At 45.4% G+C, this 12,323-nt stretch overlaps 1 protein-coding gene across 2 annotated transcripts in view; it reads right to left on the bottom strand.

The window, feature by feature from the left end:
• The window catches only part of SLC38A6 (solute carrier family 38 member 6), a 52,730-nt gene that overhangs the window by 15,496 nt on the left and 24,911 nt on the right, over positions 1-12,323 (bottom strand). For both annotated transcript variants that reach the window (XM_081193307.1, XM_081193306.1), the window contains exons 7-8: positions 2,305-2,387; positions 1,741-1,799 (exon numbers count right to left, since the gene is read on the bottom strand). In XM_081193307.1, coding sequence (XP_081049433.1) covers positions 1,741-1,799; positions 2,305-2,387 — 142 coding nt within the window. The remainder of the gene's footprint in view (positions 1-1,740; positions 1,800-2,304; positions 2,388-12,323) is intronic.

Raw genomic sequence — 12,323 nt, 5'->3', positions numbered from 1 at the left:
AGAAAAATCGCACACCGGTCAGGGGAAAAAAAATCCTGAGAAATTTCTGCTCAGTTAGTAGAGCATGAGACTCTTAACCAGAGGGTCATGGGTTCAAGCCCCACCTAGGGCAAAAAAATTCCTGCATCACAGGGGGTTGGACTAGATGACCCACAGGGTCCCTTCCAACTTCACGATTATATATGATTACAGCTTCACAAAAGGGAAATCTTGCCTTAGTATGTTATGCTAGGTATTTTACATCAGTTTAGTAATATTTAACATTATATGGTTTTAACATTGCACTGTGATTACTTGGTGTGGTCAATTTTAAACTACTTTCATGGAATCAGAATTGTAGCGATGGAAGGGACTCTAAGGGTCATTTATATAAGCTCCTGCAATGTAGGAATCTCAGCTTTTTACAGCTTGTGATCAAAAAGGGACTAAAATGGTTTTTTTAAAAAAGTTCTACCTCCACTGTTGGAGGCAGTTATTCCTCTGAATATCAGTTTCTGGGAACCACAGGTGGGGAAAGTGCTTTTGCACTCAGTTCCTGCCTTCAGACTTCCCATGTGAATCTGGTTGGACACTGTGAGAATAGGATATTGGGACTAGATGAGCCTTTGGCCTGATCTAACCAGCTTTTCTCGTGTTTCTAAATAAATATGATCATTTTGGAAATTCTCTAGAAACCATGGGGCAAGGGCTGGTGGACTGCCCATGAAATGTGAGCTGTATAAATTCTCCAGCTCCCTTCTGGAGAGTACCATTACTTACTTCCCTATCTCCTTGATGAAATCTGGCGGCAATTTAGACATAATGTACCTCTGGTGTGCAGTGCTGCCACAAAGGCATTAACACGCTCAGGATGTATGGGCCAGGGACCAGCAAGCTAACCTATGCGCTCTGCAGCATGGATTAAGAACTTCTTAAAAACGTTACGGCACCTGCAAGACCCACCACCGCAGATAGCGGTTTTGTGGGCACCATACATGCCGTCTCGGAGATGGAATCATGCCTAAAATGATTGTGCCTGCTAAAAACACTTCCAAATACTCCCTCATTTGCAGAAACCACTAGCAAAACAAATCCAGACCAAATGTGTTCCAGTACTCTGCTTTCCATATATCATATAGGAATCAATGGCTGCAAATATCAGCACTGAAATGCCCTACTTGGCTCACACAGAGATAGAGAGAGAGAGAAGGGGAGGGAAAGTATTGCTTTCAGATGGAAAGAATAAGGCTTTTGCTATATTAATATATACATTAAGTTGCTCAAAAGAGATTTGCTGCGTCTTGTGCTTTTTTTACTATTAAGCGAACATGTACATTCAATTTTACTTGGAATATATGACATTTTCTTCTGCACGAGTCGCAGTAAATGGTGGTTGGAAGCAAGGACAAAAAATAAAATAAAAATCCATTCTACACGTGGAGAAGGGGAGGGGAAAGTGCTCAGGCCAGTATTTTTCATTGCCCTGTCAGCAAAACAAATACACTCCAACTGCATTTTACAGTCCAAACAATTAACGATGGCAAATCTTTTCACATTCGTGACTTTTCAGCCAAACCAACTTACCCCAAAGCAAGAAAATACATACCACCACACTTAAAGGAGAGGAGAAGGAACACTTCGTTTTTAGAGGCATGCTTTTAAAGCACAGACATCCGTTTCAAAGGAACTCTGAGATCCATCAAAATAATAAGAAAACTTAACATAAGCTGGGTTGGGTTTTTGTTTTTTTTTCAGACTTACCACAAGAGCAAAGTACACCATAAAGAAAAATGATAAACTACTTGTGTAGCCAAGAAAGCCTGTAAAATAACAGTAAAAATAAGAGGCAATTTATAAGGAAAGTGATCCTGGTGCAGGGCGAAAGGAGTTTCATGCTCTAGGTATGTTTTGCATTACCGGGCTCGGTATCTGGGGCTTAAGATTCAGAATAACAACATTCCAACTTGCCTGTCACAGATCATTTATGTAGTTTTGTAGGGCAGAATTAGAACTGGCTTACCACTAATGGCATGCTGTAAGTAAATGCAGCTCTTTAATGTTCTGTTGTAAAGGTTTTATTTTAGTAGAGCAGACACAGTACTACTGCAATCTAAGTAATAGGTTAACTAGGCAAAGCTGGAGGACAGACTAGGTTGCAAATAAACCTGCCTCCCCTCCCAATCTTTCCTCGAATCTTTAAAAAAAAACACACCACCACCCATTAAGGCTTTCTTTTTAAACTCCTCAATTAAATTGCTACTAAAAGAGAACACTACTGCTAATAGTAATTATGGCAGCAATAATACTCCCTTTAAAATTACTTACCAATTTTAGGAAGAAGTGCTAGAGGGAAGACAATGCAAACTGAGGTAAGAAGCAGCAGCAATCGCCCATCAAGATACCAGGAGCTATTGGAAAAGACAGTAGGCTTTCTGTTATTATCCTTATCTCTCTATTTCCCTGGTTTTCTCTTCATTCTCTTTCGTTCTTATTTGCTGTTTTGTTTATTGTATGTTGAAGAGTCTTAATAAAATTAGGGTTTTTTTAAAGGAAAAGATAGAGACAAACACTATTTAACTAAACACATACAAATCATGGATAATTAAGCATCAAAAAACAAGAATCACCTTCTTTCAGTCTCACTAATAACTTCTTATCTGAAGAAGTGTGCATGCACACGAAAGCTCATACCAAGAACTAACTTAGTTGGTCTTTAAGGTGCTACTGGAAGGAATTTTTTTATTTTGACTATGGCAGACCAACACGGCTACCTATCTGTAACTAATAACTTCCAAAGAGTGGTCTTTTAAAGGCTGCATTTATTTAGAGTTTTTAAAAAAGTGACCCTACTACTCGCAGACTGTGAACAGGTTAGAAGCGCTGTTACCCTGTTAAATAATTCTTAGCTTGCAACCCTACATACATTTACTTGGAAGTAAATCCCATTGAACTTAACGGGATTTACATCTAGGTAAAAACAAGTAAGATAAGTTATTAAAATCTCATGCCTAATTCATCAGGGAAATGTGTTTCATGTAGCAACATATAGTTTCACAGTAATACCTCAGTCTACAAACAGCCCTGTTAATGAACTATTAGGTGTACGAACTCCGCAAAACTGGAAGTAGGTGTTCCGGTTAGCGAACTTTACCTCGGAAACCGAACGGTGGAAGGGCACTGGCAGCGGGAGGCCTCAATAGGGAAAGCATGCCTCGGTTTAAGAGCGGTTTCGGTTTAATAACGGACTTCCGGAACGGATTAAGTTCGTAAACCGATGTACCACTGTACAGTCATACCTCGGGTTGAAGTAGCTTCAGGTTAAGTATTTTTGGGTTGTGCTCCGCGGCAACCCGGAAGTAACAGAGCGTGTTACTTCTGGGTTTCACCGCTCGCGCATGCGCTCAAAATGATGTCACACTCATGCGCGGAAGCGGCGAATCGCGGCCCACATGTGCTGCGTTCGCTTCGGGATGCAAACGGGGCTCCGGAACGGATCCCGTTCGCATCCAGAGGTACCACTGTACAGTATACTGCAAGCAGTCGAACCCAGGGCAGATGTGAGGACAATTGCGGCGGCACTTTTAACCGATATAGCTCTCAAGTCAGAGGACCTTGATGACAGGTATGGTCTGCCTTGCCGGGGGGGGGGGGATCCCAAAAGGGGCTATTTTGACTGAGAGCTACAGAGCCACCAAGAATGTTCTGAACGCCACATTAAGAGCCCTCTCTGCTTCAAACCCCTAATGCTGATTGATGAGTGTCTTATGCATTATCCCTTATGGTTGTTCCCTATAAACACCTTGGCCTTTGGTCTCTGGTTTTATTTAGCCCAGAACATGGTTAGCACCTCGTAAACAGGAAGGGGCATCATGTTACCATTTTAAGAGTGCCAGTAACACTTATGGGCATGTCTGTACTGGTTGTTGAAATTAGGTGGGCAGTACTGACTAGAGACATATATTTACACACGTCTGACCTGCCTGAGCAAGTAATGTATTTAACAGTATATACACACAGTTGATATGAAGGGGCGCGGGTGGCACTGTGGGTTAAACCACAGAGCCTAGGACTTGCCGATCAGAAGGTCGGCGGTTTGAATCCCCGCGATGGGGTGAGCTCCCATTGCTCGGTCCCTGCTCTTGCCAACCTAGCAGTTCGAAAGCACGTCAAAGTGCAAGTAGATAAATAGGTACTGCTCCAGCGGGAAGGTAAACAGCATTTCCATACGCTGCTCTGGTTCGCCAGAAGTGGCTTAGTCATGCTGGCCACATGACCCGGAAGCTGTACGCCGGCTCCCTCGGCCAATAAAGCGAGATGAGCGCCGCAACCCCAGAGTCGGTCACGACTGGACCTAATGGTCAGGGGTCCCTTTACCTTTACACACAGGGCAATAGGCATCAGTGGCAAATTACAACTTGTGTAGCTGCTTCGGTTGTAGTTGCCCTACTTTCTCAATGACCCCCCCCCAAACATATGCACCTTGGCAGAGAGCCGATCAACACAACCCCTAAGGCTAGGAGTCTGTGCTACTAGGTCCACATTTTCGCACCTCTCAGCCAAGAGGAAACCACTGGTGAAAAGAGGAAGGGAGCAGGAGTGCAAATGGACTATTCTCCCATCATTATCCAGGCCTACTGCCCCACTTGAGTTACACAGCTCCACCATCCCTACTCCCCTACCAGTTCAAGAACAGCTTGTGGCCTTGCCTGCTCCTTGCATCCCCTGGGTCTCTTCGTAATGCATAAAAGACTACGCTAAACCAACAGAGCCTGCATTTATTTGATCACACCATCTCCTGATCCTTATGTTCTGTAAACTGCATTCTATGAAGAACAGAGACATAAAAGGAGGGTGTGAGTATTGCTATAACAGGACCCAATTTCCCCCCAGAAGCTTGATAAATGATTTTTCATCTGCTACCCTGAAAACATGCCTACTCTTCCCAACACACTTTTAAGAGCATCCCTAACCAAATTTGTCCTCTCTCATAAAAACTAGAACTTGTGGACATCCAGTGAAGCTGAATTTTGGAAGACCGGGGGCAGATAAAAGGAAGTGCTTCAAGACACAGCGCATAGGTAGCCTATGGAACGTGCGCCTACACAAGGCAGTGATGGCTACCAAGCTGCTATACCTCCATGGTCAGAGGCAGTAATGCTTCTGAATACTAGTTGCTGGAAACCACTGGAGAGAGGGCTCTTGCACTTGGTTCCTGCTCGCAGGTTTCCCACGGGCATCTGGTAGGCCACTGCAGCGGCGTAGCATGGGTTGTCAGCACCCGGGGCAAGGCAAGTAATTTGCGCCCCCTAACCCGGGGCAAGGCAAGTAATTTGCGCCCCCTAACCCCTAACCTGCCGCCGCTACCAGCTTCTTCTTGCTGCTGCCTGGTCTGGTCTGGTGTGGTTCTCTCCCGCGCTCAGTGCTGCGCTGGCCAGCCGCTGCACTGTCCCTCCCCCAGATAGTCCCTTGCTCTCTCTCCGCACCGCACGCCTGGCACCCACCCCCTCCACAGTGGGCGGCAACCCAGCGGCTCGGATCGGATTCGCACAGCCAGCACTGCAGTGAGAGAGAGTGAGTGAGCCAGGTAGGGGCAGAGAGCTGCGAGTGCGAGCGCGCCCCCCCAGATGTTGCGCCCGGTGCGGCCGGCCCCCCCTGCACCCCCCACGCTATGCCACTGGGGCACTGTGCAAATGGGATGCTGGACTAGGTGGACCATTCGCTTGATCCATCAGGCTCCTCTCATGTTCTCGTGAGTTAAGTGTGTTTAGGATTGCAGCCTTAAGAGTGACTGACAAGCCCCACCCTGGAAGAATGGCAGATGAAGGTGACGGACTACATGGAACTGGCAGAAATGACTGGCAGAATCCGAGACCAGGGAGAAGAGTCGGTGGAAGAAGATTGGAAGAATTTTAAAGACTATCTACAGAAATATTGTAAAATTAATGAATGTTAGAATGATGTTGGATAGAAATTAAGGGGTTTTCGGCTGTAATACTATAAGGGAATATGAAAAATGGATTATTAATAGGTAAAAATTTAATGTTACAATAGCTTAAGATTAAAGACTAGGATAAACAAAGAGGGTAAGGATTTGCTGAACCAACAAACTGAACTGGAATACAAAAAAGGGAGGCGTGAGGAGGTCCGGGAAATAAGCTAATGAAAAATAAGTAATGGAAAGAATGAGTTGTTTTTAACTATTTTTATTTTGTATTTTCTTACTTTTTTATTTTTATTTTGTAACACTTTGAAAATCTTAATAAATATCTTATAAAAAAAAAAGAGTGACTGACAAGCAATCCAGCTGGAGTAAAACCATCATTCTCCCATGGAATCTATGGAACAACAATGGCTTTACGCCAGCTGGACTGCCTGGCACAGATTAACAATGAAATTTTATATTGATCTGGCTCTGCGGCTTCATTTCTTTGGTCTCTGGGCTGAGTATTTTAATTGAATTGTTGTGCTTTTATTTTATTGTGTTTTACTGCGTTTTTCTTGAATTGTTTTTAAAATGCCAATAGAATATAAATAATGCATGCAGTTTCTTTGGCTCTATGCGACACACCCAAGGAAACAAAAAAATGAATCCTGTGCGCAAGGCTTACAGTGCCTCTGCACTCACCTGCCTGAAATATATGAAAGATGCACTTTACTGTTTCAAAGTGTACTTTTTCTATTTTAATATTTTTAAAACGTAAAATAGTCATTAGCAGCCAAGCATATTTAAAGCCAATTTATATTGATGAACTATAATTAAATATCATAACCTCTTAATATTATGAATCAACCAATCTGTCATCCCATTGTATTACAAAAAAAAAACCCAATAACCATTACCCTAATATTGCAATTCCTTGCACATTTTGAAGCCTCTCCTTAGATTCAGCGTTGGATTGTATATTTTCCATTTCTAAGCATTTCCTCGACTTTAAAAATCCATTGCAAAGAGGTGCACGTGAAAGTTCTACTCCATCATAGATTAACTTAACGAAATTTAAGGCTCCTGGGAATTAGAATCTCTTTTTAAAATGTTATTTAGGCAATTGGGAATTCTGCCCTATCAGCACTTAGTCTTTGGCTGATGTTGACAAAAGCAGGAAAGATGCTTCTTGCTTATACAGCAATTTAAAAATATTTGTTATGGAAAGAACAATATTATTGGAGAAGGTAGTAGCTCCAAAGGTTGGGTCTATGTTCTCAAACTCGCTTTCAAAATGGCCATAAATGAAGCAGATTCTCTCTAAAAACTTCACTATAGGTTAATAATTTGGCTCCTTCAATTTTCAACGTTGCTTTGGTTTGGCTCTTTTGGTGGGGGGTAACTATTTTTACAAGGGCTTGAACACTGTTTCTGGCCAAGTGTTTTCCTTGGCAGTTTTGACCATCAGCTGCAGATGACTCCCAAATAAAGAGCTTACTATAGAACTACACAAGTTTTGGCACAGCCAGCTGTCCTCTGCAAATCCGGCACATGCTACAAGAGCCTTGAGATGGGTCAATGTTCATATTTTGGAAACTGTGGCTCTTGTTCCATATAGGTGAAAGCAGCCTGAGCAATATTATGTGTGGCTCCTGTTTGTAAGTGTAGTACGACGTTATCCAGAGCATCTTGGTACCCACCTGGCTGGAGTGGGCAGATAACAAAGCAGATGCGGATCTAAGAGGTGCATGTCTAAGGTCCCATGAAAAGCAGAGCATAAATTCTCAAACTGTGCGCTGCGAGAAATAGATTAACTCCTGTGAGCTCAAAGCATCATCAACAAAGAAAGCTGCCTGCTGTCTCTCTGATTCTGAAACAGACTACATTAGAAACTATGTCTGGTTTCAATTCAGCCTCCAGTAGAAGATGGATTCTGTCCCGTCTCTGCACTGAATAGAGCCAATCGCTACCAATGCAGGTGAAACAGAATGGCCTGTCCTCAGAGCAGGCATGCCCAGAACTGAATGTAATTGGAAGACAAGGAAAGGGCTCCAGTGAGGGCAGGCGGTTCTCGCTCTTGCATGCCCTAAAAAAACACAAAGCTTTCCAGCTGTAAGAGCAAACCTTTACTTCTGAAAAAGTGCCGTGTCAAATATCAGGTTTCCTTAGCTTAAAATGTTTTTTTATCCATCTCTCTACACCCATGTGCAGAGGGAGACTTGCAATTTTTAACAAAGCCCCTAAAAACAGCATTGAAAATCATTATCTGTAAAACAAAACAAACGGGGGAAAAATGTGAAGTGGGGAAGCCCGATGGGATCATGTCTCACCAGCCCTGAAAGCGCTGGACTGGATTGCCAGTGAGATGGACCCTGATCAGGATGTTAGTACTAGATTGTAAAGCCCTAAATAGCCAGGAACCGATTACCTAAAAGAGCACCAGTGCCAACCATCTTGGACCCTGTGATCGGCAGGTGAGGCCTTGTTGGTGCCAGTGCCACGGGGGTGGGGGGCTGCCTGGTTGGCATGGACCAGCGACAGGGCCTTCTCAGTGATGGTTCCCAGTTTGCGGAATGCCCTCCCTGGCAAGATATGTCTGTCTCCCTCATTACTGACATTCAGAAGGTTTACCCAGGCATTTGATGACTGAAATACTGTTCCTAGCGATCCTGAAATCATTGGCTGAGTGTTTAAAAGGGGGGGGGGGTATATTCAGAATGTTTTAATATTGTGAAGAGTGTAGCCACTAGGCAAATATTGAGGAATGGCCCTCCAAAACTGGAGCACCACCATGAAAAGCCCATCACCAGTTACCACTCACATAACCCACCCGAGTCTCCAGCACCACACAACTCTCTTTTCCTTCCAGTACAGCAGCTGCAAACAAATCCTACAGAGAAGGGTGGTTCGACTTTTTCAGACATGGTGACTTATCTCAAACAACAGCCTTAACATGGGACCAACTCCTGCACCTTCAGTAGTTGAGAAGAAGAGCTCGTCAGAGAGAGAGAGATGGAAAAAGGCTAGCCCTGCCAAAACTCTATGCCTGTGTTTCCCAACCTATGGGTCATGACCCAAAAGTGGGTTGCAGGCTTTATAAGGAAACACAAAATTATTGTTGTTTGGAATCCGCAACTGGTCTATGATGCAACTTTTTGTTTCACTGGCATATTGTAACGCTGTGTGTTGACACATGCAACTGAATGCCAGCAAGATTAGAGTCTTACATTTTAACACTCAGGAATTCATGTGACAATTAATCTATGGGTCGCCATCCCAAGGTGCTTTTGTACTTGTGGGTTACCATACAGACAAGGTTTAGAACTGCTCTTTTACACAACTATTAAAGGTTCAGGAAGCCTCCCTTCCTCAATACTTGCTTTGTTCTAGAAATAAACCAACGAACTATGCTGATGTGCCTGCTGCAACCTACCTTAGGTTGGGGCCCACCCCACTTGTGGATCCCAACCAACGAGCTGAAACCCAGTGCTAGCGAAGGTACAGTGGTACCCCGCAAGACGAACGCCTCGCAAGACGGAAAACCCGCTAGACGAAAGGGTTTTCCGTTTTGGAGGCGCTTCGCAAAACGAATTTCTCTATGGGCTTGCCTCGCAAGACGACAGCCCATAGGGAAATCTCCGGGACAGCGGGGAAGCGCAGCGCGTCTTCCCCACTGTCCTCGGACCTCCGCCCGCCGCGCGGCATCGGAACGAAGCTCCGATGCCGGGCGGCGGGGGGGGGAACGCCTCCTCCCGCCGCGCGGCATCGGAACGAAGCTCCGATGCCGGGCGGCGGGGGGGGGAACGCCTCCTCCCGCAGCGCGGCATCGGAACGAAGCTCCGATGCCGGGCGGCGGGGGGGGGACGCCTCCTCCCGCCGCGCGGCATCGGAACGAAGCTCCGATGCCGGGCGGCGGGGGGGGAACGCCTCCTCCCGCCGCGTGGCATCGGAACGAAGCTCCGATGCCGGGCGGCGGGGGGGAACGCCTCCTCCCGCAGCGCGGCATCGGAACGAAGCTCCGATGCCGGGTGGCGGGGGGGGGAACGCCTCCTCCCGCCGCACGGCATCGGAACGAAGCTCCGATGCTGCCGCGCGGCATTGGATGGCTTTCCTGAAGACTTGGGGTGGGAGGAGGGTTTTCCTTCCCACCGCCAACATTCAGAATGCTGTTCTGAATGTTTGCGGTGGGGAGGAAAAACCCTCCTCCCACGCAAGCCCCGGGAACAGAGGGAAAGCGCTGCGCGCCTTCCCCTCTGTTCCCGTACCTGTCCTGAAGGCTTGCGGTGCGGAGAAAAGCCCTTCTCCGCACCACCAGCCTGGCAAGCGGTTTCCCTAGGAACGCATTAATTGATTTTCAATGCATTCCTATGGGAAACCGTGCTTCGCAAGACGAAAAACTCGCAAGAAGAAAAAACTTGCGGAACCAATTAATTTCGTCTTGCGAGGCACCACTGTAATTGGGGGGGAAGTATCCCAATTGTTTTTACAGCATGGATCACCCAGTGCTAGTGGATTGTGCCCTATTTTATTTCCAAACTTGACAAGAAACTAGGGAGAGAGAATAATTAAAATGAAACAAACGCTTAAGATCGAAAAACTGACCCCCTGCTGCCTCCACCCATAATCAAAAACACCTTTTGCGCTTTTGAAAAAAAGGTCTACTAAAAATGTTGCGCATTAACCTACAGTTCAAGGAGTACGTTTCGTGCTAAGAGTTCGAATTCATGGAAACCAGGAGATTGAAAAGACAGGCAAAGGACGTCCTGAAGTTATTGTAGGAGCAGGGGCAACTCCAGTCTATTCAAAACAAGAACAAGCTATTCAAATGTTGGAACATTTTTCTCAGCAAGCTGAACCACAATTTTTTTTAAAAAAGAAGTTTTGAGTCAGATCTAAAGATGAAGTGAATGCAGCTGCACAGCCAAATTGGAGGAATTATAAAACAAATATGAAAACTGGCACGTTTCCCAAAGACAAGTCCAATAACTACTCAGCGAAAACAAAAATATTTAAAATTTCACTAACTGCCAGATTTTGCTTTGTGGTTAGAAAAAAATATGTTAACATGGTAACATGACAGCGGCAGTTTAAACGTTTCAGGGCTCAGGCAGAGGCCTGATTCTCATGCTATAAGTTTGGTGTGATTTCTTTGGCACAAATTGGATTTTACAAGTGACAGAAACCCATAGGAAACTAGCCTGTCTTAGTAAGGTAAAACTGGATCCTACCGTGTGAAAAAATATATTCTAAAGTATTTTCTTGTGCAAAAATTAGGCAGTTAAAGCACCTTGTGAAAACGTCACACGTGTAAAAGTAAATGGTGATTTGCAACTTGGGAACGACACCACATGACCAAGGAATCTGTTTGGCTGCTTATGAGTGGAGTTCGAAAATTCATCTAAAGTGCAACTGATTATAACCACACTCACACCATCCATTTGAAGCACTACTTTAAACATGGCTTCCACTAAAGGAGGCCTCTATTTCCCTCAAAGAGGTACAGTTCCCAGAGTGGTTTAACAATCAATCCCTCTTCACAAGGACCTCTGGGAATTGTAGTTCTGTGAGGGGAAGACGGGCCTCCTAACAACTCTCAGCGCCTTTAACAAACTACAACTCCCAGAATTCTTTGGGGGACGCCGTGACCGTTTAAAGTCGTAGCATAGTACTTCACATGTGTGGTATTAATGTGGTCTAAGGCAGAGTTAGGGAGGTGGGTGGCGCTGTGCGTTAAACCTAAGACTTGCCAATCAGAAGGTTGGTGAGTTCCCGTTGCTCAGTCCCTGCTCCTGCCAGCCTAGCAGTTCGAAAGCAAGTCAAAGTGCAAGTACAGTGGTGCCCCGCAAGACGAATGCCTCGCAAGACGGAAAACTCGCTAGACGAAAGAGTTTTCCGTTTTGGAGGTGCTTCGCAAAACGAATTTCCTATGGGCTTGCTTTGCAAGACGAAAATGTCTTGCGAGTTCCTGCTGGTTTCCCCCCCCCCTTTTTCTAATCCACTAAGCCGCTTATCAGCTGATCCGATCAGCAGATAAGCCGCTAAAAGCCGCTAAAAGCGCTAATCCTTCAATGGGCTTGCTTCGCAGGACGAAAAAACCGCTAGACGAAGAGAATCACAGAACGGATTCTTTTCGTCTTGCGAGGCACCACTGTAGATAAATAAGTACCGCTCCGGTGGGAAGGTAAACAGCATTTCGGTGCGCTGCTCTGATTCGCCAGAAGCGGCTTAGTCATGCTGGCCACATGACCCGGAAGCTGTACGCCAGCTCCCTTGGCCAATAAAGCGAGACGAGTGCCACAACCCCAGAGTCGGTCACGACTGGACGTAATGGTCAGGGGTCCCTTTACCTAAGGCAGAGTTGCCTCAGACCTCTTGTTAGAAAACCCAATTTTCCAGAATTGGGGGGGGGGGTTGAAAGGGG

This window comes from Podarcis bocagei (assembly GCF_964188305.1).
Source record: "Podarcis bocagei genome assembly, chromosome: 1".
NCBI classification, from domain to species: domain Eukaryota; kingdom Metazoa; phylum Chordata; class Lepidosauria; order Squamata; family Lacertidae; genus Podarcis; species Podarcis bocagei.
The sequence above is the reverse complement of the archived record's forward strand: the minus strand, read 5'-3'. Positions and strand labels throughout refer to the sequence as shown.